Source organism: Genypterus blacodes, unplaced genomic scaffold (genome assembly GCF_046128005.1).
Source record: "Genypterus blacodes isolate CSIRO-AG114 ecotype Tasmania unplaced genomic scaffold, CSIRO-AGI_Gbla_v1 ptg000137l_1, whole genome shotgun sequence".
Lineage (NCBI taxonomy): Eukaryota > Metazoa > Chordata > Actinopteri > Ophidiiformes > Ophidiidae > Genypterus > Genypterus blacodes.
In genome coordinates, this window is record NW_027466939.1 from 1,067,648 (window position 1) to 1,090,537 (window position 22,890).

Below are 22,890 nucleotides of genomic sequence, written 5' to 3' on the forward strand. Positions count from 1 at the left end.
ATCACATCCTCGTGATCGTTTTGCCAACAATGAATTTAGAGGTGGACTATGTGGCAGTGCACTCATGTAAAACGACTTGTTTTTTTAAGGGTGTCGTCAAAGTGAAAGTGAAGGTTATGAAACATTAAATATTTTTTATAATACTATAACGGTGTTTGTTCATTCATCTTCTGGTATCTGTAAACCACTGCTTTAAGTCAATCTTAACAATGATTACTGTTGGCACACTTGGTTAAATGTACATTAATATTCTGTTGTGTGCAGGTGCTCCAGGCTATCGCTACACGTTTGGTTACAGGCTGATGTGAAAAGCTATTGATCACTGCCAAGCACAGGTAGGAGTTTTTCTTAAAGCAAATGAATTAGATTTGTCCTTTATTGTCACATGTGGTGTATCTGAATGATGAAGCTGAGCTCTTTGGATTCAGGAGTTTGTGTTTTCTCACTAGACTCACTACAGATGGTCTGACATAAACAAGCATACATTTATTCTATACTTTTGGGGTGGTTGGTTGTTCTATTATAGAGGCTCTGTTTTAGACATGTTGACGTTGTGGAATGACTGAAATCTGGCTTCATATCACTGCCGGTCTTCCATTTGCATCAAAAGAGGTGTACGCAAGTTTCAAGCCCTGATTCGTGCGAATGCAATGGTGTGTTGTTAAAAGCAAAGTGTATTCAGTTTGTCTTGTAACCTTCAAAGAGTCATTAAACAAAACGGAGCACGAGAAAGAAACCGTGAACTGACCGTTGGTGAGACAGAGAAAAATGTGGAAAAACTTAAAAGCCATAGGGGCGGTGTTGATTTGTTGTATATTGTAGGCAGGGTGTCTGAGTCTTATGTAACTAGGCCACCTTCTCTCTTTTGAAGGGTAACTAGTATGATGCTGGGTGTGGTTCACCACAGTTGCATCACAGGTGACGTTTTACCTTCATGTTGAATGCATTAACCCTTTATTCAAGATGAAATCCCAACACCCTATCTCATACAAGCAACTTCCAACAATTCTATTTATAAATGAGTAAAGTTAAATAAATTGTATATTATTTCTCATTATACACACGATATCCCGTATTTTATAACTTGCTTGAATAATTTTACAATATAGTTTTATTCGGTAATGAAATATTGATAATTTATAAAAGCCATTATGCCTCCAATACTGATATGGCAGAAATGACTGATACCTCGTTTATTCAGTTATTTAGCGTTTTATCAAATATTGCACCATTAGTTTGAAAGTATCTATACCTGCATGGTTTTTGTATTGCAGTGAAACAGAAAAAGATGCCATGACTTGGACAACATCATTAGTTGATATCTTTTATATCAGATTTTCTTTTCAATGCCGAGTCGAAACGCTCTGTTATTACTGAGAAATCTCCATGCGGAAATAAGGTGTGATCGCTCGATACTACAGACTTGCTTGACTTGTTGTTAGGGAGCATTTCCTCAAAAACGAAACTTATTTCCAAGCTCTCCCACATTGGTGCAGAGCTGAGCGGCGAGAGGATGTAGGGGGAGAGAGGGAGAGAGACGTCCTGTGCCAAACATCCACATACCGGATTGAATAACGTACGATGGAATTTCTGCCAATATTTCCACAAAGGTAGGACACACTACGTAGCTTTAAATGTGGTTTTCACGCTTTCAGTCGTTCGTGCGAATTGGTTAAATGAACCATTTAGCGCCGTTCACATGCGTCATACCGCGACAAGAACGTTTCAGTCCAATGGCTGAGATTTTATCGCATAAATGAAGTACTTCTAAAGCGATACCAGGGTACAGACATGTAGAACAGCGGCCACCACCCGGTTTGGAACCGGAAGCCATTAAGTCTTTCATACTTTTAAACATGAAATTAAATACGAACAGTTAATATCTGTCCCAATACGCGTTTTTACTCAATAGCTGATGAAAAACATCGAATAATCGAAATAAACAATAAATCCCCAATATCGAATTGTACTGTGTCCTGCTTCCTCATTTGTTTATTTCCTTATTGCGTTCTTCAATTATCTAGTGAGTGTGTGTGTGTATGTGTGTGAGAACACAGCACAATGGAATGCAAATCCAAAATGCACTGAGATGCTTCAAGTGAATCAGCCAATCAGAGTGCAGCCTGAGGTGAAGGGTTGGGTCAGGTTCAGCACAGAGCATGGTACATGTTGAGTCCAAAAGGGTGTGTGTGTGCCGGACAGAGTGAGTCATGAGTCGCGATTGTCACAAATGTTGATTGGTAGATGGTGACAGATTTGATTGGGGAATGAGTGACTGGCAGGATAGGGAAACTGGAAACAAAGGGAACGCACGCACACACACACTCTAGGAGACACAAGGGTGTTCTTCCCTTGTGTAAACACATGATCATGACAAAGGGGCATCAATCTTCCCTCAAAGAATAATACATGGGATTGCCTTCTAAGACTGGTGGCTGTGCAGTGTTTTCATTGCTCATGTTATTTGAATTGGTTTAATGTATTTTTGTCTTCACAGAGAGCACGGGCTAATGATCAAAACTGAACACTGCATGGTATGATCAGAAGAAAGAAAGGGAAACATAATAGGTAAGTGTAATGATGAATCAATGTGTTAAAAATTTGACTCGCTAGTTTAGGGATTCGTAATTTTGCCCTATTGAGTCTCAATCCTTTTGAATAGGAGCTCAATACAATTTTGCCCCAAAACCCAATGGCACTGTTGTGCTTGAACCTGTTTGACTGGTGTATGATTATTGGTGTATGACGTTTTGCAAACAATGAATTTAGAGGTGGACTATGTGGCAGTGCACTCATGTAAAACGACTTGTGTTTTAAGGGTGTCGTCAAAGTGAAAGTGAAGGTTATGAAACATTAAATATTTTTTATAATACTATAACGGTGTTTGTTCATTCATCTTCTGGTATCTGTGATCACTGCTTAAAGGCAATCTTAACAATGATTACTGTTGGCACACTTGGTTAAATGTACATTAATATTCTGTTGTGTGCAGGTGCTCCAGGCTATCGCTACACGTTTGGTTACAGGCTGATGTGAAAAGCTATTGATCACTGCCAAGCACAGGTAGGAGTTTTTCTTAAAGCAAATGAATTAGATTTGTCCTTTATTGTCACATGTGGTGTATCTGAATGATGAAGCTGAGCTCTTTGGATTCAGGAGTTTGTGTTTTCTCACTAGACTCACTACAGATGGTCTGACATAAACAAGCATACATTTATTCTATACTTTTGGGGTGGTTGGTTGTTCTATTATAGAGGCTCTGTTTTAGACATGTTGACGTTGTGGAATGACTGAAATCTGGCTTCATATCACTGCCGGTCTTCCATTTGCATCAAAAGAGGTGTACGCAAGTTTCAAGCCCTGATTCGTGCGAATGCAATGGTGTGTTGTTAAAAGCAAAGTGTATTCAGTTTGTCTTGTAACCTTCAAAGAGTCATTAAACAAAACGGAGCACGAGAAAGAAACCGTGAACTGACCGTTGGTGAGACAGAGAAAAATGTGGAAAAACTTAAAAGCCATAGGGGCGGTGTTGATTTGTTGTATATTGTAGGCAGGGTGTCTGAGTCTTATGTAACTAGGCCACCTTCTCTCTTTTGAAGGGTAACTAGTATGATGCTGGGTGTGGTTCACCACAGTTGCATCACAGGTGACGTTTTACCTTCATGTTGAATGCATTAACCCTTTATTCAAGATGAAATCCCAACACCCTATCTCATACAAGCAACTTCCAACAATTCTATTTATAAATGAGTAAAGTTAAATAAATTGTATATTATTTCTCATTATACACACGATATCCCGTATTTTATAACTTGCTTGAATAATTTTACAATATAGTTTTATTCGGTAATGAAATATTGATAATTTATAAAAGCCATTATGCCTCCAATACTGATATGGCAGAAATGACTGATACCTCGTTTATTCAGTTATTTAGCGTTTTATCAAATATTGCACCATTAGTTTGAAAGTATCTATACCTGCATGGTTTTTGTATTGCAGTGAAACAGAAAAAGATGCCATGACTTGGACAACATCATTAGTTGATATCTTTTATATCAGATTTTCTTTTCAATGCCGAGTCGAAACGCTCTGTTATTACTGAGAAATCTCCATGCGGAAATAAGGTGTGATCGCTCGATACTACAGACTTGCTTGACTTGTTGTTAGGGAGCATTTCCTCAAAAACGAAACTTATTTCCAAGCTCTCCCACATTGGTGCAGAGCTGAGCGGCGAGAGGATGTAGGGGGAGAGAGGGAGAGAGACGTCCTGTGCCAAACATCCACATACCGGATTGAATAACGTACGATGGAATTTCTGCCAATATTTCCACAAAGGTAGGACACACTACGTAGCTTTAAATGTGGTTTTCACGCTTTCAGTCGTTCGTGCGAATTGGTTAAATGAACCATTTAGCGCCGTTCACATGCGTCATACCGCGACAAGAACGTTTCAGTCCAATGGCTGAGATTTTATCGCATAAATGAAGTACTTCTAAAGCGATACCAGGGTACAGACATGTAGAACAGCGGCCACCACCCGGTTTGGAACCGGAAGCCATTAAGTCTTTCATACTTTTAAACATGAAATTAAATACGAACAGTTAATATCTGTCCCAATACGCGTTTTTACTCAATAGCTGATGAAAAACATCGAATAATCGAAATAAACAATAAATCCCCAATATCGAATTGTACTGTGTCCTGCTTCCTCATTTGTTTATTTCCTTATTGCGTTCTTCAATTATCTAGTGAGTGTGTGTGTGTATGTGTGTGAGAACACAGCACAATGGAATGCAAATCCAAAATGCACTGAGATGCTTCAAGTGAATCAGCCAATCAGAGTGCAGCCTGAGGTGAAGGGTTGGGTCAGGTTCAGCACAGAGCATGGTACATGTTGAGTCCAAAAGGGTGTGTGTGTGCCGGACAGAGTGAGTCATGAGTCGCGATTGTCACAAATGTTGATTGGTAGATGGTGACAGATTTGATTGGGGAATGAGTGACTGGCAGGATAGGGAAACTGGAAACAAAGGGAACGCACGCACACACACACTCTAGGAGACACAAGGGTGTTCTTCCCTTGTGTAAACACATGATCATGACAAAGGGGCATCAATCTTCCCTCAAAGAATAATACATGGGATTGCCTTCTAAGACTGGTGGCTGTGCAGTGTTTTCATTGCTCATGTTATTTGAATTGGTTTAATGTATTTTTGTCTTCACAGAGAGCACGGGCTAATGATCAAAACTGAACACTGCATGGTATGATCAGAAGAAAGAAAGGGAAACATAATAGGTAAGTGTAATGATGAATCAATGTGTTAAAAATTTGACTCGCTAGTTTAGGGATTCGTAATTTTGCCCTATTGAGTCTCAATCCTTTTGAATAGGAGCTCAATACAATTTTGCCCCAAAACCCAATGGCACTGTTGTGCTTGAACCTGTTTGACTGGTGTATGATTATTGGTGTATGACGTTTTGCAAACAATGAATTTAGAGGTGGACTATGTGGCAGTGCACTCATGTAAAACGACTTGTGTTTTAAGGGTGTCGTCAAAGTGAAAGTGAAGGTTATGAAACATTAAATATTTTTTATAATACTATAACGGTGTTTGTTCATTCATCTTCTGGTATCTGTGATCACTGCTTAAAGGCAATCTTAACAATGATTACTGTTGGCACACTTGGTTAAATGTACATTAATATTCTGTTGTGTGCAGGTGCTCCAGGCTATCGCTACACGTTTGGTTACAGGCTGATGTGAAAAGCTATTGATCACTGCCAAGCACAGGTAGGAGTTTTTCTTAAAGCAAATGAATTAGATTTGTCCTTTATTGTCACATGTGGTGTATCTGAATGATGAAGCTGAGCTCTTTGGATTCAGGAGTTTGTGTTTTCTCACTAGACTCACTACAGATGGTCTGACATAAACAAGCATACATTTATTCTATACTTTTGGGGTGGTTGGTTGTTCTATTATAGAGGCTCTGTTTTAGACATGTTGACGTTGTGGAATGACTGAAATCTGGCTTCATATCACTGCCGGTCTTCCATTTGCATCAAAAGAGGTGTACGCAAGTTTCAAGCCCTGATTCGTGCGAATGCAATGGTGTGTTGTTAAAAGCAAAGTGTATTCAGTTTGTCTTGTAACCTTCAAAGAGTCATTAAACAAAACGGAGCACGAGAAAGAAACCGTGAACTGACCGTTGGTGAGACAGAGAAAAATGTGGAAAAACTTAAAAGCCATAGGGGCGGTGTTGATTTGTTGTATATTGTAGGCAGGGTGTCTGAGTCTTATGTAACTAGGCCACCTTCTCTCTTTTGAAGGGTAACTAGTATGATGCTGGGTGTGGTTCACCACAGTTGCATCACAGGTGACGTTTTACCTTCATGTTGAATGCATTAACCCTTTATTCAAGATGAAATCCCAACACCCTATCTCATACAAGCAACTTCCAACAATTCTATTTATAAATGAGTAAAGTTAAATAAATTGTATATTATTTCTCATTATACACACGATATCCCGTATTTTATAACTTGCTTGAATAATTTTACAATATAGTTTTATTCGGTAATGAAATATTGATAATTTATAAAAGCCATTATGCCTCCAATACTGATATGGCAGAAATGACTGATACCTCGTTTATTCAGTTATTTAGCGTTTTATCAAATATTGCACCATTAGTTTGAAAGTATCTATACCTGCATGGTTTTTGTATTGCAGTGAAACAGAAAAAGATGCCATGACTTGGACAACATCATTAGTTGATATCTTTTATATCAGATTTTCTTTTCAATGCCGAGTCGAAACGCTCTGTTATTACTGAGAAATCTCCATGCGGAAATAAGGTGTGATCGCTCGATACTACAGACTTGCTTGACTTGTTGTTAGGGAGCATTTCCTCAAAAACGAAACTTATTTCCAAGCTCTCCCACATTGGTGCAGAGCTGAGCGGCGAGAGGATGTAGGGGGAGAGAGGGAGAGAGACGTCCTGTGCCAAACATCCACATACCGGATTGAATAACGTACGATGGAATTTCTGCCAATATTTCCACAAAGGTAGGACACACTACGTAGCTTTAAATGTGGTTTTCACGCTTTCAGTCGTTCGTGCGAATTGGTTAAATGAACCATTTAGCGCCGTTCACATGCGTCATACCGCGACAAGAACGTTTCAGTCCAATGGCTGAGATTTTATCGCATAAATGAAGTACTTCTAAAGCGATACCAGGGTACAGACATGTAGAACAGCGGCCACCACCCGGTTTGGAACCGGAAGCCATTAAGTCTTTCATACTTTTAAACATGAAATTAAATACGAACAGTTAATATCTGTCCCAATACGCGTTTTTACTCAATAGCTGATGAAAAACATCGAATAATCGAAATAAACAATAAATCCCCAATATCGAATTGTACTGTGTCCTGCTTCCTCATTTGTTTATTTCCTTATTGCGTTCTTCAATTATCTAGTGAGTGTGTGTGTGTATGTGTGTGAGAACACAGCACAATGGAATGCAAATCCAAAATGCACTGAGATGCTTCAAGTGAATCAGCCAATCAGAGTGCAGCCTGAGGTGAAGGGTTGGGTCAGGTTCAGCACAGAGCATGGTACATGTTGAGTCCAAAAGGGTGTGTGTGTGCCGGACAGAGTGAGTCATGAGTCGCGATTGTCACAAATGTTGATTGGTAGATGGTGACAGATTTGATTGGGGAATGAGTGACTGGCAGGATAGGGAAACTGGAAACAAAGGGAACGCACGCACACACACACTCTAGGAGACACAAGGGTGTTCTTCCCTTGTGTAAACACATGATCATGACAAAGGGGCATCAATCTTCCCTCAAAGAATAATACATGGGATTGCCTTCTAAGACTGGTGGCTGTGCAGTGTTTTCATTGCTCATGTTATTTGAATTGGTTTAATGTATTTTTGTCTTCACAGAGAGCACGGGCTAATGATCAAAACTGAACACTGCATGGTATGATCAGAAGAAAGAAAGGGAAACATAATAGGTAAGTGTAATGATGAATCAATGTGTTAAAAATTTGACTCGCTAGTTTAGGGATTCGTAATTTTGCCCTATTGAGTCTCAATCCTTTTGAATAGGAGCTCAATACAATTTTGCCCCAAAACCCAATGGCACTGTTGTGCTTGAACCTGTTTGACTGGTGTATGATTATTGGTGTATGACGTTTTGCAAACAATGAATTTAGAGGTGGACTATGTGGCAGTGCACTCATGTAAAACGACTTGTGTTTTAAGGGTGTCGTCAAAGTGAAAGTGAAGGTTATGAAACATTAAATATTTTTTATAATACTATAACGGTGTTTGTTCATTCATCTTCTGGTATCTGTGATCACTGCTTAAAGGCAATCTTAACAATGATTACTGTTGGCACACTTGGTTAAATGTACATTAATATTCTGTTGTGTGCAGGTGCTCCAGGCTATCGCTACACGTTTGGTTACAGGCTGATGTGAAAAGCTATTGATCACTGCCAAGCACAGGTAGGAGTTTTTCTTAAAGCAAATGAATTAGATTTGTCCTTTATTGTCACATGTGGTGTATCTGAATGATGAAGCTGAGCTCTTTGGATTCAGGAGTTTGTGTTTTCTCACTAGACTCACTACAGATGGTCTGACATAAACAAGCATACATTTATTCTATACTTTTGGGGTGGTTGGTTGTTCTATTATAGAGGCTCTGTTTTAGACATGTTGACGTTGTGGAATGACTGAAATCTGGCTTCATATCACTGCCGGTCTTCCATTTGCATCAAAAGAGGTGTACGCAAGTTTCAAGCCCTGATTCGTGCGAATGCAATGGTGTGTTGTTAAAAGCAAAGTGTATTCAGTTTGTCTTGTAACCTTCAAAGAGTCATTAAACAAAACGGAGCACGAGAAAGAAACCGTGAACTGACCGTTGGTGAGACAGAGAAAAATGTGGAAAAACTTAAAAGCCATAGGGGCGGTGTTGATTTGTTGTATATTGTAGGCAGGGTGTCTGAGTCTTATGTAACTAGGCCACCTTCTCTCTTTTGAAGGGTAACTAGTATGATGCTGGGTGTGGTTCACCACAGTTGCATCACAGGTGACGTTTTACCTTCATGTTGAATGCATTAACCCTTTATTCAAGATGAAATCCCAACACCCTATCTCATACAAGCAACTTCCAACAATTCTATTTATAAATGAGTAAAGTTAAATAAATTGTATATTATTTCTCATTATACACACGATATCCCGTATTTTATAACTTGCTTGAATAATTTTACAATATAGTTTTATTCGGTAATGAAATATTGATAATTTATAAAAGCCATTATGCCTCCAATACTGATATGGCAGAAATGACTGATACCTCGTTTATTCAGTTATTTAGCGTTTTATCAAATATTGCACCATTAGTTTGAAAGTATCTATACCTGCATGGTTTTTGTATTGCAGTGAAACAGAAAAAGATGCCATGACTTGGACAACATCATTAGTTGATATCTTTTATATCAGATTTTCTTTTCAATGCCGAGTCGAAACGCTCTGTTATTACTGAGAAATCTCCATGCGGAAATAAGGTGTGATCGCTCGATACTACAGACTTGCTTGACTTGTTGTTAGGGAGCATTTCCTCAAAAACGAAACTTATTTCCAAGCTCTCCCACATTGGTGCAGAGCTGAGCGGCGAGAGGATGTAGGGGGAGAGAGGGAGAGAGACGTCCTGTGCCAAACATCCACATACCGGATTGAATAACGTACGATGGAATTTCTGCCAATATTTCCACAAAGGTAGGACACACTACGTAGCTTTAAATGTGGTTTTCACGCTTTCAGTCGTTCGTGCGAATTGGTTAAATGAACCATTTAGCGCCGTTCACATGCGTCATACCGCGACAAGAACGTTTCAGTCCAATGGCTGAGATTTTATCGCATAAATGAAGTACTTCTAAAGCGATACCAGGGTACAGACATGTAGAACAGCGGCCACCACCCGGTTTGGAACCGGAAGCCATTAAGTCTTTCATACTTTTAAACATGAAATTAAATACGAACAGTTAATATCTGTCCCAATACGCGTTTTTACTCAATAGCTGATGAAAAACATCGAATAATCGAAATAAACAATAAATCCCCAATATCGAATTGTACTGTGTCCTGCTTCCTCATTTGTTTATTTCCTTATTGCGTTCTTCAATTATCTAGTGAGTGTGTGTGTGTATGTGTGTGAGAACACAGCACAATGGAATGCAAATCCAAAATGCACTGAGATGCTTCAAGTGAATCAGCCAATCAGAGTGCAGCCTGAGGTGAAGGGTTGGGTCAGGTTCAGCACAGAGCATGGTACATGTTGAGTCCAAAAGGGTGTGTGTGTGCCGGACAGAGTGAGTCATGAGTCGCGATTGTCACAAATGTTGATTGGTAGATGGTGACAGATTTGATTGGGGAATGAGTGACTGGCAGGATAGGGAAACTGGAAACAAAGGGAACGCACGCACACACACACTCTAGGAGACACAAGGGTGTTCTTCCCTTGTGTAAACACATGATCATGACAAAGGGGCATCAATCTTCCCTCAAAGAATAATACATGGGATTGCCTTCTAAGACTGGTGGCTGTGCAGTGTTTTCATTGCTCATGTTATTTGAATTGGTTTAATGTATTTTTGTCTTCACAGAGAGCACGGGCTAATGATCAAAACTGAACACTGCATGGTATGATCAGAAGAAAGAAAGGGAAACATAATAGGTAAGTGTAATGATGAATCAATGTGTTAAAAATTTGACTCGCTAGTTTAGGGATTCGTAATTTTGCCCTATTGAGTCTCAATCCTTTTGAATAGGAGCTCAATACAATTTTGCCCCAAAACCCAATGGCACTGTTGTGCTTGAACCTGTTTGACTGGTGTATGATTATTGGTGTATGACGTTTTGCAAACAATGAATTTAGAGGTGGACTATGTGGCAGTGCACTCATGTAAAACGACTTGTGTTTTAAGGGTGTCGTCAAAGTGAAAGTGAAGGTTATGAAACATTAAATATTTTTTATAATACTATAACGGTGTTTGTTCATTCATCTTCTGGTATCTGTGATCACTGCTTAAAGGCAATCTTAACAATGATTACTGTTGGCACACTTGGTTAAATGTACATTAATATTCTGTTGTGTGCAGGTGCTCCAGGCTATCGCTACACGTTTGGTTACAGGCTGATGTGAAAAGCTATTGATCACTGCCAAGCACAGGTAGGAGTTTTTCTTAAAGCAAATGAATTAGATTTGTCCTTTATTGTCACATGTGGTGTATCTGAATGATGAAGCTGAGCTCTTTGGATTCAGGAGTTTGTGTTTTCTCACTAGACTCACTACAGATGGTCTGACATAAACAAGCATACATTTATTCTATACTTTTGGGGTGGTTGGTTGTTCTATTATAGAGGCTCTGTTTTAGACATGTTGACGTTGTGGAATGACTGAAATCTGGCTTCATATCACTGCCGGTCTTCCATTTGCATCAAAAGAGGTGTACGCAAGTTTCAAGCCCTGATTCGTGCGAATGCAATGGTGTGTTGTTAAAAGCAAAGTGTATTCAGTTTGTCTTGTAACCTTCAAAGAGTCATTAAACAAAACGGAGCACGAGAAAGAAACCGTGAACTGACCGTTGGTGAGACAGAGAAAAATGTGGAAAAACTTAAAAGCCATAGGGGCGGTGTTGATTTGTTGTATATTGTAGGCAGGGTGTCTGAGTCTTATGTAACTAGGCCACCTTCTCTCTTTTGAAGGGTAACTTGTATGATGCTGGGTGTGGTTCACCACAGTTGCATCACAGGTGACGTTTTACCTTCATGTTGAATGCATTAACCCTTTATTCAAGATGAAATCCCAACACCCTATCTCATACAAGCAACTTCCAACAATTCTATTTATAAATGAGTAAAGTTAAATAAATTGTATATTATTTCTCATTATACACACGATATCCCGTATTTTATAACTTGCTTGAATAATTTTACAATATAGTTTTATTCGGTAATGAAATATTGATAATTTATAAAAGCCATTATGCCTCCAATACTGATATGGCAGAAATGACTGATACCTCGTTTATTCAGTTATTTAGCGTTTTATCAAATATTGCACCATTAGTTTGAAAGAATCTATACCTGCTTGGTTTTTGTATTGCAGTGAAACAGAAAAAGATACCATGACTTGGACAACATTATTAGTTTATATCTTTTATATCAGATTTTCTTTTCAATGCCGAATCAAAACGCTCTGTTATTACTAAGAAATCTCCATGCGGAAATAGGTGATCGCTCGATACTACAGGCTTGCTTGACTCGTCGTTAGGGAGCATTTCCTCAAAAACGAAACTTATTCCCAAGCTCTCCCACACTGGTGCAGAGCTGAGCGGCGAGAGGATGTAGGGGGAGAGACGGAGAAAGACGTCCTGTGCCAAACATCCACATACCGGATTGAATAACGTACGATGGAATTTCTGCCAATATTTCCATAAAGGTAGGACACACTACGTAGCTTTAAATGTGGTTTTCACGCTTTCAGTCGTTCGTGCGAATTGGTTAAATGAACCATTTAGCGCCGTTCACATGCGTCACACCGCGACAAGAACGTTTCAGTCCAATGGCTGAGATTTTATCGCATAAATGAAGTACTTCTAAAGCGATACCAGGGTACAGACATGTATAACAGCGGCCACCACCCGGTTTGGAACCGGAAGCCATTAAGTCTTTCATACTTTTAAACATAAAATTAAATACGAACACTTAATATCTGTCCCAATATGCGTTTTTACTCAATAGCTGATGAAAAACATCGAATAATCGAAATAAACAATAAATCCCCAATATCGAATTGTACTGTGTCCTGCTTCCTCATTTGTTTATTTCCTTATTGCGTTCTTCAATTATCTAGTGAGTGTGTGTGTGTATGTGTGTGAGAACACAGCACAATGGAATGCAAATCCAAAATGCACTGAGATGCTTCAAGTGAATCAGCCAATCAGAGTGCAGCCTGAGGTGAAGGGTTGGGTCAGGTTCAGCACAGAGCATGGTACATGTTGAGTCCAAAAGGGTGTGTGTGTGCCGGACAGAGTGAGTCATGAGTCGCGATTGTCACAAATGTTGATTGGTAGATGGTGACAGATTTGATTGGGGAATGAGTGACTGGCAGGATAGGGAAACTGGAAACAAAGGGAACGCACGCACACACACACTCTAGGAGACACAAGGGTGTTCTTCCCTTGTGTAAACACATGATCATGACAAAGGGGCATCAATCTTCCCTCAAAGAATAATACATGGGATTGCCTTCTAAGACTGGTGGCTGTGCAGTGTTTTCATTGCTCATGTTATTTGAATTGGTTTAATGTATTTTTGTCTTCACAGAGAGCACGGGCTAATGATCAAAACTGAACACTGCATGGTATGATCAGAAGAAAGAAAGGGAAACATAATAGGTAAGTGTAATGATGAATCAATGTGTTAAAAATTTGACTCGCTAGTTTAGGGTTTCGTAATTTTGCCCTATTGAGTCTCAATCCTTTTGAATAGGAGCTCAATACAATTTGCCCCAAAACCCAATGGCACTGTTGTGCTTGAACCTGTTTGACTGGTGTATGATGTTGGTGTATGACGTTTTGCCAACAATGAATTTAGAGGTGGACTATGTGGCAGTGCACTCATGTAAAACGACTTGTTTTTTAAGGGTGTCGTGAAAGTGAAGGTTATGAAACATTAAATATTTTTTATAATACTATAACGGTGTTTGTTCATTCATCTTCTGGTATCTGTGACCACTGCTTAAAGGCAATCTTAACAATGATTACTGTTGGCACACTTGGTTAAATGTACATTAATATTCTGTTGTGTGCAGGTGCTCCAGGCTATCGCTACACGTTTGGTTACAGGCTGATGTGAAAAGCATTTGATCACTGCCAAGCACAGGTAGGAGTTTTTCTTAAAGCAAATGAATTAGATTTGTCCTTTATTGTCCCATGTGGTGGATCTGAAAGATGAAGCTGAGCTCTTTAGATTCAGGAGTTTTTGTTTTCTCACTAGACTCACTACAGATGGTCTGACATAAACAAGCATACATTTATTCTATACTTTTGGGGTGGTTGGTTGTTCTATTATAGAGGCTCTGTTTTAGACATGTTGACGTTGTGGAATGACTGAAATCTGGCTTCTTATCGCTGCCGGTCTTCCATTTGCATCAAAAGAGGTGTACGCAAGTTTCAAGCCCTGATTCGTGTGAATGCAATGGTGTGTTGTTAAAAGCAAAGTGTATTCAGTTTGTCTTGTAACCTTCAAAGAGTCATTAAACAAAACGGAGCGCGAGAAAGAAACCAGTCGGTGAGGCAGAGAAAAATGTGAAAAACTTAAAAGCCATAGGGGCGGTGTTGATTTGTTGTATATTGTAGGCAGGGTGTCTGAGTCTTATGTAACTAGGCCACCTTCTCTCTTTTGAAGGGTAACTAGTATGATGCTGGGTGTGGTTCACCACAGTTGCATAACAGGTGACGTTTTACCTTCATGTTGAATGCATTAACCCTTTATTGAAGATGAAATCCCAACACCCTATCTCATACAAGCAACTTCCAACAATTCTATTTATAAATGAGTAAAGTTAAATAAATTGTATATTATTTCTCATTATACACACGATATTCCGTATTTTATAACTTGCTTGAATAATTTTACAATATAGTTTTATTCGGTAATGAAATATTGATCATTTATAAAAGCCATTATGCCTCCAATACTGATATGGCAGAAATGACTGATACCTCGTTTATTCAGTTATTTAGCGTTTCATCAAATATTGCACCATTAGTTTGAGAGTATCTATACCTGCATGGTTTTTGTATTGCAGTGAAACAGAAAAAGATACCATGACTTGGACAACATTATTAGTTAGGGTTAGGGTTAGATTTCAGATTTTCTTTTCAATGCCGAATCAAAATGCTTTGTTATTACTGAGAAATCTCCATGCGGAAATAGGGGATCGCTCGATACTACAGACTTGCTTGACTCGTCGTTAGGGAGCATTTCCTCAAAAACGAAACTTATTTCCAAACTCTCCCACACTGGTGCAGAGCTGAGCGGCGAGAGGATGTATGGGGAGAGACGGAGAGAGACGTCCTGTGCCAAACATCCACATACCGGATTTAAAAACGTACGATGGAATTTCTGCCAATATTTCCATAAAGGTAGGACACACTACGTAGCTTTAAATGTGGTTTTCACGCACGCTTTCAGTCGTTCGTGCGAATTGGTTAAATGAACCATTTAGCGCCGTTCACATGCGTCACACCGCGACAAGAACGTTTCAGTCCAATGGCTGAGATTTTATCGCATAAATGAAGTACTTCTAAAGCGATACCAGGGTACAGACATGTATAACAGCGGCCACCACCCGGTTTGGAACCGGAAGCCATTAAGTCTTTCATACTTTTAAACATAAAATTAAATACGAACACTTAATATCTGTCCCAATATGCGTTTTTACTCAATAGCTGATGAAAAACATCGAATAATCGAAATAAACAATAAATCCCCAATATCGAATTGTACTGTGTCCTGCTTCCTCATTTGTTTATTTCCTTATTGCGTTCTTCAATTATCTAGTGTGTGTGTATGTGTGTGTGTGTGTGTGTGAGAACACGGCACAATGGAATGCAAATCCAAAATGCACTGAGATGCTTCAAGTGAATCAGCCAATCAGAGTGCAGCCTGAGGTGAAGGGTTGGGTCAGGTTCAGCACAGAGCATGGTACATGTTGAGTCCAAAAGGGTGTGTGTGTGCCGGACAGAGTGAGTCATGAGTCGCGATTGTCACAAATGTTGATTGGTAGATGGTGACAGATTTGATTGGGGAATGAGTGACTGGCAGGATAGGGAAACTGGAAACAAAGGGAACGCACGCACACACACACTCTAGGAGACACAAGGGTGTTCTTCCCTTGGGTAAACACATGATCATGACAAAGGGGCATCAATCTTCTCTCAAACAATGATTTATGGGATTTCATTGTGAACATTTCCTTCTAAGACTGATGGCTGTGCAGTGTTTTCATTGCTCATGTTATTTGAATTGGTTTAATGTATTTTTGTCTTCACAGAGAGCACGGGCTAATGATCAACACTGAACACTGCATGGTATGATCAGAAGAAAGAATGGGAAACATAATAGGTAAGTGTAATGATGAATCAATGTGTTAAAAATTTGACTCGCTAGTTTAGGGATTCGTAATTTTGCCCTATTGAGTCTCAATCCTTTTGAATAGGAGCTCAATACAATTTTGCCCCAAAACCCAATGGCACTGTTGTGCTTGAACCTGTTTGACTGGTGTATGATGTTGTAATGGGGCTTACATTAAAAAAAATCATGGATGTGTGTCCTGTTTTGGTTGCCCTTGACTCTGTGGCTCTGCATTTGAATAGACTTCAACTGTGCAACTTGTGTCACTAATTTGATTTAAACATTACTGTACATTCATGGAGGTTCCGTGTTTGGAATTTGGAATTGCCACCAACTGCTGTCCACAATACAGTGCCCTGAAAAGATATTTGCTCATTTCCTGGTTTCTTCTATTTTTGCACATTTTTCATACTTGAAAGTTGTACCCACCTTTTCCAAGCATGAAGATGTGTGTGTATTTGCTGAACATAAAACCATATTTATTAAAAGTACTTTGGGAAATTACAAACTGCTATTAAATTTTAGTATTTTGCATCGCTTAGCCGTTAAAAAAGGAAAGATCCAAAAAAGGTAAGAAAGTAAATTCAGTTCCACTCGTCAGTTTTCTTTACCAAAATTATATCCAAGGAAACAAAAGGAAATGGCTGAGAACCTTCAGAGACATCTTACAAAGTTATACAATTCCATTATTTATATTGAACCTTTTTCCTCTTTTTCTTAGCTGACAACCTGGAGCAGCCACCAGAAACCTGGACAGAATCTCAAGTAAGCCTCTGGCTAAAGTCTATTGGGGTGAAAGAGCATAACATCAAAAAACTTCATGAAGAAGAAGTAGATGGACTAATACTCCTGACACTGGATGAGGACTATTTAAAGACAAACATTGGAATGAAATCTGGGCCTGCTCATTTCATCATTCAAAAGAGAAATGAACTTCTTGGCTCCCAGCAAACATCTCAGGAATTGTCAGGAATGACAACAAAAGACCACGATGTCAGACAAACTGTTCAGGAAGCATGTGTGTCGACTTTAAAGGAGGACTGTAAACCACGACCATTTGATAAAGAAGACACTGAGTTCACATATGTAAAGCACAGAGTCCTGCAACCTGAATCTGGTGCTTCTGATCTGATATCTCCATGCCATGAATATAAGTCTTTTGCTGTAGCTGCTACATTGGACCGCACAAGACTACAAGCAAAATTTGCCAGGGAAGTAATTAAATTTGCAGCGGGCTGTATGAACATCAGATCGAATGGGACAATACACTTTGGTGTGATGGACAGCAAAGATCATGGGGAACACATGCATGGAGAGATCATTGGCATCCCAGTTGAAGAGAAGGACATGTATGTTGATGCTTTAGACCACATTAAGAAGAGTTTCCCCTCTGACGAGGAACATGCACGCTTGTGTGTTCGGCCACCTTGTTTCATCGAGGTAATCGACAGACAAAGTCGAGAGAAAAGGTATGTGGTGGAGGTCGATATTGTGCCCTCTATAAATGTTGTTAAGAGCAAAGTGTATTCAGTTTGTCTGCCAAACTTCAAAGAGTCATCAAACAAGATAGAACGTGAGAAAAAAACAATTTTTAAGAGGGTGGGAGCAAAAACCGAGCCAGTTGATGACCTTGGTGATTTCTACCAGCAAGTCAACCATCGGGATGATCTACGAGAAGAAGCAGAGAAAAGTCAGTTCCTCTCCCCTCCAGGCATTAGCCCAAATCTTGGAAGAAAACTCACAATGCTTATGACCAGCGGTAAGAAATTCATTGAAAAGGAGAAATGGTTCATTTTTGTCACAAACTATTTCAAACCTGATGACCTTTGCCTCATTGATTGGCTCGTCAACATGAATGTTTTCTGTGTGTTTGACTTTGACCCAGATTCAAAGATAACAGGTCTTTGCAGTAAATACACTGAGCACCGTGCTGCAAACATGCATTTTCTGCAGAGCTATCAGAAAACAAGTGACACAAGCATCACAGAATTCATAAACAAGCTGCATTTGTTTGAGCAAACTAGCTGGATCTTTTGTAATGGACGCACTGATTACAAAGGAAATGAAGACCCCTGTGATGAAATGACATGGATCAAGGAAAAAAAGACATTACTGAAAGAAGCCGTGTCTTTGATCTGTAAAGAAATCTTGCCAAATGGCACATTCCAGGTCATTTTCCTTCTCACGTCGCCAGTTGAGAAACCACTTTTGCACACCTTTGATGAGATTTTCACTGATATGAGGGGACACGAAGACATCATTTGCATCTGTGAATCAGAGCAAAACTTTCAGAAGTGGCAGCGCTTTGCTGAGGATTCATGTGGAACAGAAAGTGTGAAAAATTCCAGTGTTGTTGGGATGAAAATGAGTCACATTAATGCAACACTGCAGCAAATACAACCTGTAAAAGCTTGTGCCAAGAAACACTTACCTGTCTTTGTAAAAGGGAAATGCCTTCTTGAAACACAGGAAGAAGAACAGATGTCCTCTCTGGAAATTCTCGCTGTTGATCACTGTGATGAAACAAACAAAGACTCAATCAATGAGGAAAAGGAAACTATTGAAAAGCAGTTCTACCATGGGGGCAGAGTGACCTGGCTGAATTTCTGGCTTGCTGAGCATGGATATGTTGGAGAAGTCATTGAAAGGGATGCTTATTGTGAAGTGTCTAAACTTCTCAGTGAGGTTTTGAAACAGAATGCAGATCAGAGGTCTGTGAACTCCATCAACATCTACCATCACCCAGGAAGTGGTGGAAGCACTGTGGCAAGACAATTGCTGTGGAACAGTAGGACAGAGCTCAGGTGTGCTGTCGTGAAGCCTTCATACTCAGCTTCTGTTGTTGCACAACATGCGGTTAAACTCAGAGAATATGAAGAAAAGGATCCTCATAAATGTCTTCCTGTGCTTCTACTCATCGAGGACTCAAATTACGAGTATCTCAGTGATCTTAGGAATGAGCTAGAGGTTGCAATGAACACCAAGAGAATCCAGGGTGGAACCACATGTTTCATTTTGTTGAGCTGCAGGCGATCCCATGATCCAGAGAAGAAATGCAAAGAGTCTCCATTGCAAAATGTGTCTGTCACTCACAAACTATCTGATCAAGAGAAAAGGAAGTTTAATGCAAAAAAAACAGTGCTTGAGGAACAATATGAGCCTGAGTTCATCCTGACCTTTGTTCGGATGAGTAAAGAGTTTGATGAGGCGTACATTCAACAGTTTGTTGAACATTGGCTGCAAGGCATTGACCATGAGTCGATTGACACCCGCCTCATTCAGTATGTTGCATTGCTAAATACATATGTTCCAAACTCTTTTATCTCCCAGTCCCATTGTGAAGCTCTGCTTGGCCTAACCATCTACACGGACAGGTTTCGTCAGCACAAGTTTGAGAAATCACTCAGTGATCAGGCTAAACTCCTCTTCTTACACCTGAGAGATGACAAGACTCAGATTGAATCAATCAGGATCATCCATCCACTTGTAGCACAGGAAGTTCTCCAGCAATTCATGGGACCACAACAGACCCAGAGTCGCCTGGCAATGCATTTGCTCTGCAACAGCATGCTTTTTAAACACAGATTCGGACAGGAAGAATATCGTTCATTTTTGAGATCACTTTTCATAAGACGATCCAGAATAAGCAGAGGGGATGAATATGACAGCCTTTTCTCTCCTCTGATTGATCATGTGCGCGAAAATGAAAACTCTGGGAAGGCAATCAAGCTGCTTGAAGAAGCATATAAACGTTTCCACAAAGATGCATACTTTGCCCAACAGCTTGCTCGCCTTCATTATACCTATGAAAGGTTTGAAGAAGCAAAACACTGGGCAGAGGTGGCAGCCACAAAGATGCCCAATAACTCGTACATATTGGACACAAAGGGGCAAGTTTACAAAAAATGGTTCAACGTTAAGTGCAAAGCTCTTGAGAGTGAGCCAAAAACAGCTGAAACTACAACAGAGGCTGTAGACAAAGCACTGAAAGCCCTGGAGTGTTTCGCAGAATGTGAGAAAGCAGCTCTCGCAGATAGGGGAAACATGAACACTTCAGGGTTTTATGCGGAAGCTGAGGTTGGATGCACCCTGATCAAACTGATTTTTTCATTGCAAGTGTTTTCAAACAGACCCAATGGACATTCAGAGTGTTTAAAGTACCTGTTAACTGAAGACTTCATTCCAGAAGAACTTCAAACACCTTGGGAACCATTTCATGGCAATTTGAAAAAGCTCCAGAAAAGACTGCAGAAAACCTTGGAATGGATTGCAGAAGACCTCAGTTACTTTCAGACAGATGTTGTTGCAGATGAAGAGGAGACCTATGAAAGTCCTGAAGAAAAGATTAGATGTCCACTGACATGGTTGGCAAACAAGTCGGCAGAATATGGGAAGTACTTCCAAAGCACACTTCCAACCCCAGCCAAATTAAAACCCATCATGAAACGCATGGCTATTTATGAGCTGGGTGGGGGTAACATCACATCCATCCTCTCAAAACTGACTAGCCAGAAAGGGGCGAAGGGGCTTCTTGAGAGGATCCTGTCTCTCTACGCCAGTGATCCAATTAAGTCCAAGTTCACTCAGAGGGATATTGTGAATTACATTGTGACCCACATTGCTCTGAAATGCCTGTCTCCAGACTCCTCAAAGGTAGCCCCTCTGAAAGATCTACAGGCACTCAGTTATCAGTTCCCAACTGATAGAAATAAATGTTTTCCAGATGCCCTGTTCTTGGTTACCTTGCTGTTTTGGCCAGAGGAACATGACACAGACAAGGAGAAAGAGAACAAATATGAAATTGTGCAATCAGCTGTTGAACACATGGAAAAAAGCTACTGGGCCAAGATGAAGGACATCCTTCACCGAAAGAGAAGGATTTTCGCCCACTTTTTTCTGGGCAATGGGAGCGGACTGGATAAACTTGTTCTCAAGAAAAAGTTTGAAAGCGTCACAAAGGAGCTCCCAGTGTCTGAGAAGCGGATGGAATGGTTCAATGGTCAGGCATGGAAAATGCCTGAGATTGCCAAGATGCTGAGACGTGTTTCAGGGTGGACTGAAGATGGAGTAGTGCACCTAGAAGGCCCACAGAAGAAGAAGTTCATCATCCATCCTCTTTATGGACCTTCTGTGCCTCATAGTAATGAGAACATCACATTCTACCTTGGGTTTACGTTCAGAGGCCCTGTTGCCTATGACATAGTTGTGAGTAAGTGATGGATCGCTTTTCCTCCACGGCAAGTTCTTGGAAAGAAACATGTCACCCCACCGCTGCAATATGGTATGACCACATAAGTACTAAACCCATGTAAATAATTTTTATTGATCATTTTGGATTACAGTATAAATGTATTTTATTCAGAAAAGAAATTACCCATTAGTACTTAAATGTATAATAATTGTCCCTGCACAACAGTCAAACAGCATGTAATCAATCAAAAATAACTTTGTGTAATGGATTAAGTGTGCCCATCATGATGAATCATTTACAACAGTATGGTGTAGAAGTAAAGTTTTCAATGTTCCAACTTGTTGCACTCAGTACCAGCTAGCATTGCTGCATTAAACTCTGGTAACATATAGGCTAAATGGGAACAGAAAATATTAAATGTTGCTTGCTTAATTTTTCATTATCCATTGATTGTTTTTGTAATATATATATTTGTTTACTTAGTTTGTTTTGAAACACCTCTTACTGAATGGAAAATTCATGTTTTTCTCCCCCGACTCATTTTGCTTTCTTTTTCTACTCAAATGATGTGAAAAGAATCGTAACCGGCATACAATAAGAACCAGATTGGATCATCAAAAACAATACATTTAAAACGATATCAAGCCCTAGGGAAGTATTCCTGAAAAGCCTTTGTATGTGTACATACTGTTGCTGTATGTCTCATTTATTAGTACCTGATGTTAAGTACCTGTAATATTTGTATTCATTGATTCAGATGGTTTTTGGCCTTAAGATTGTAGATTTCATATAAATGTGTGCCACCAAATAAACCATTTCTTTTTTCAATTAGTATTTCTGTCATGATTTCCTGATGCTGGTCCATATCGATTTTTATTTTATCAAGTTAATTCAGTCAGTGTAAATATGAAAGTGTTAGCCTAGCTGTAGCATGCTCAGTACTTTGCGTTTTGCAGGTAGAGCGTGATGGAGATGTGGGACACCCAATATGGCAGCGGTGGGCATCCTTTTTCCTATCGAGGGCCATTTAGAGTTTTACATCATCCCTCAGGGGCTGAACATTTGAACATTGAACAACACTTTTTAACTTAATTGAAATAAAATCCAGATCATGACCATTAATTTCATGTTTTTAGCCAATTTTAAATGTATCCATGTTATTGTTTCTTATTGCTTTAATGCTGTCCATTTTTAAGAATCTGTTCCTGTTCGTTTTGTATTCACTGTTTTCACTTTTTGTATTCATTGTTTTAGCAGCATTTTATATTATGAAAGGTGATATTTATAAAAAAACACATTAGGAACTATGTGTCGACTTTAGAGGAAGACTGCAAACATTACATTATGATCATTTGGCAGACGCCGTTATCCAAAGCGACTTACATTACATTACCACCCTTCGCAGAGGGGGGAGCAATTGAGGGTTCGGTGCCTTGCTCAGGGGCACCCCGGCAGGGGCTCGAACCAGCGACCCTCCGG

The 22,890-nt window shown here is 39.7% G+C and overlaps 1 protein-coding gene across 10 annotated transcripts; it reads left to right on the forward strand.

Annotated features, from left to right (window-relative positions):
- The first annotated feature begins 262 nt into the window (after positions 1–262).
- Positions 263–22,239, forward strand: samd9l (sterile alpha motif domain containing 9 like). Of its 10 annotated transcripts, none has more exons than XM_076164544.1 (17): positions 263–335; positions 2,498–2,568; positions 2,993–3,063; positions 4,225–4,338; positions 5,226–5,296; positions 5,721–5,791; positions 6,953–7,066; positions 7,954–8,024; positions 8,449–8,519; positions 9,681–9,794; positions 10,682–10,752; positions 11,177–11,247; positions 13,407–13,477; positions 13,894–13,964; positions 15,116–15,229; positions 16,141–16,211; positions 16,942–22,239. In XM_076164544.1, exons 16-17 carry the CDS (start codon positions 16,196–16,198, stop codon positions 21,435–21,437), a joined length of 4,512 nt encoding a protein of 1,503 aa, XP_076020659.1. In that variant the 5' UTR covers positions 263–335; positions 2,498–2,568; positions 2,993–3,063; positions 4,225–4,338; positions 5,226–5,296; positions 5,721–5,791; positions 6,953–7,066; positions 7,954–8,024; positions 8,449–8,519; positions 9,681–9,794; positions 10,682–10,752; positions 11,177–11,247; positions 13,407–13,477; positions 13,894–13,964; positions 15,116–15,229; positions 16,141–16,195; the 3' UTR covers positions 21,438–22,239. The 10 variants fall into 10 exon arrangements, with proteins under 10 accessions (XP_076020659.1, XP_076020653.1, XP_076020654.1 ...); XM_076164538.1 differs by lacking the exon at positions 263–335 and adding an exon at positions 1,415–1,610; XM_076164539.1 differs by lacking the exons at positions 263–335; positions 15,116–15,229 and adding an exon at positions 1,415–1,610.
- Positions 22,240–22,890: the final 651 nt, after the last annotated feature.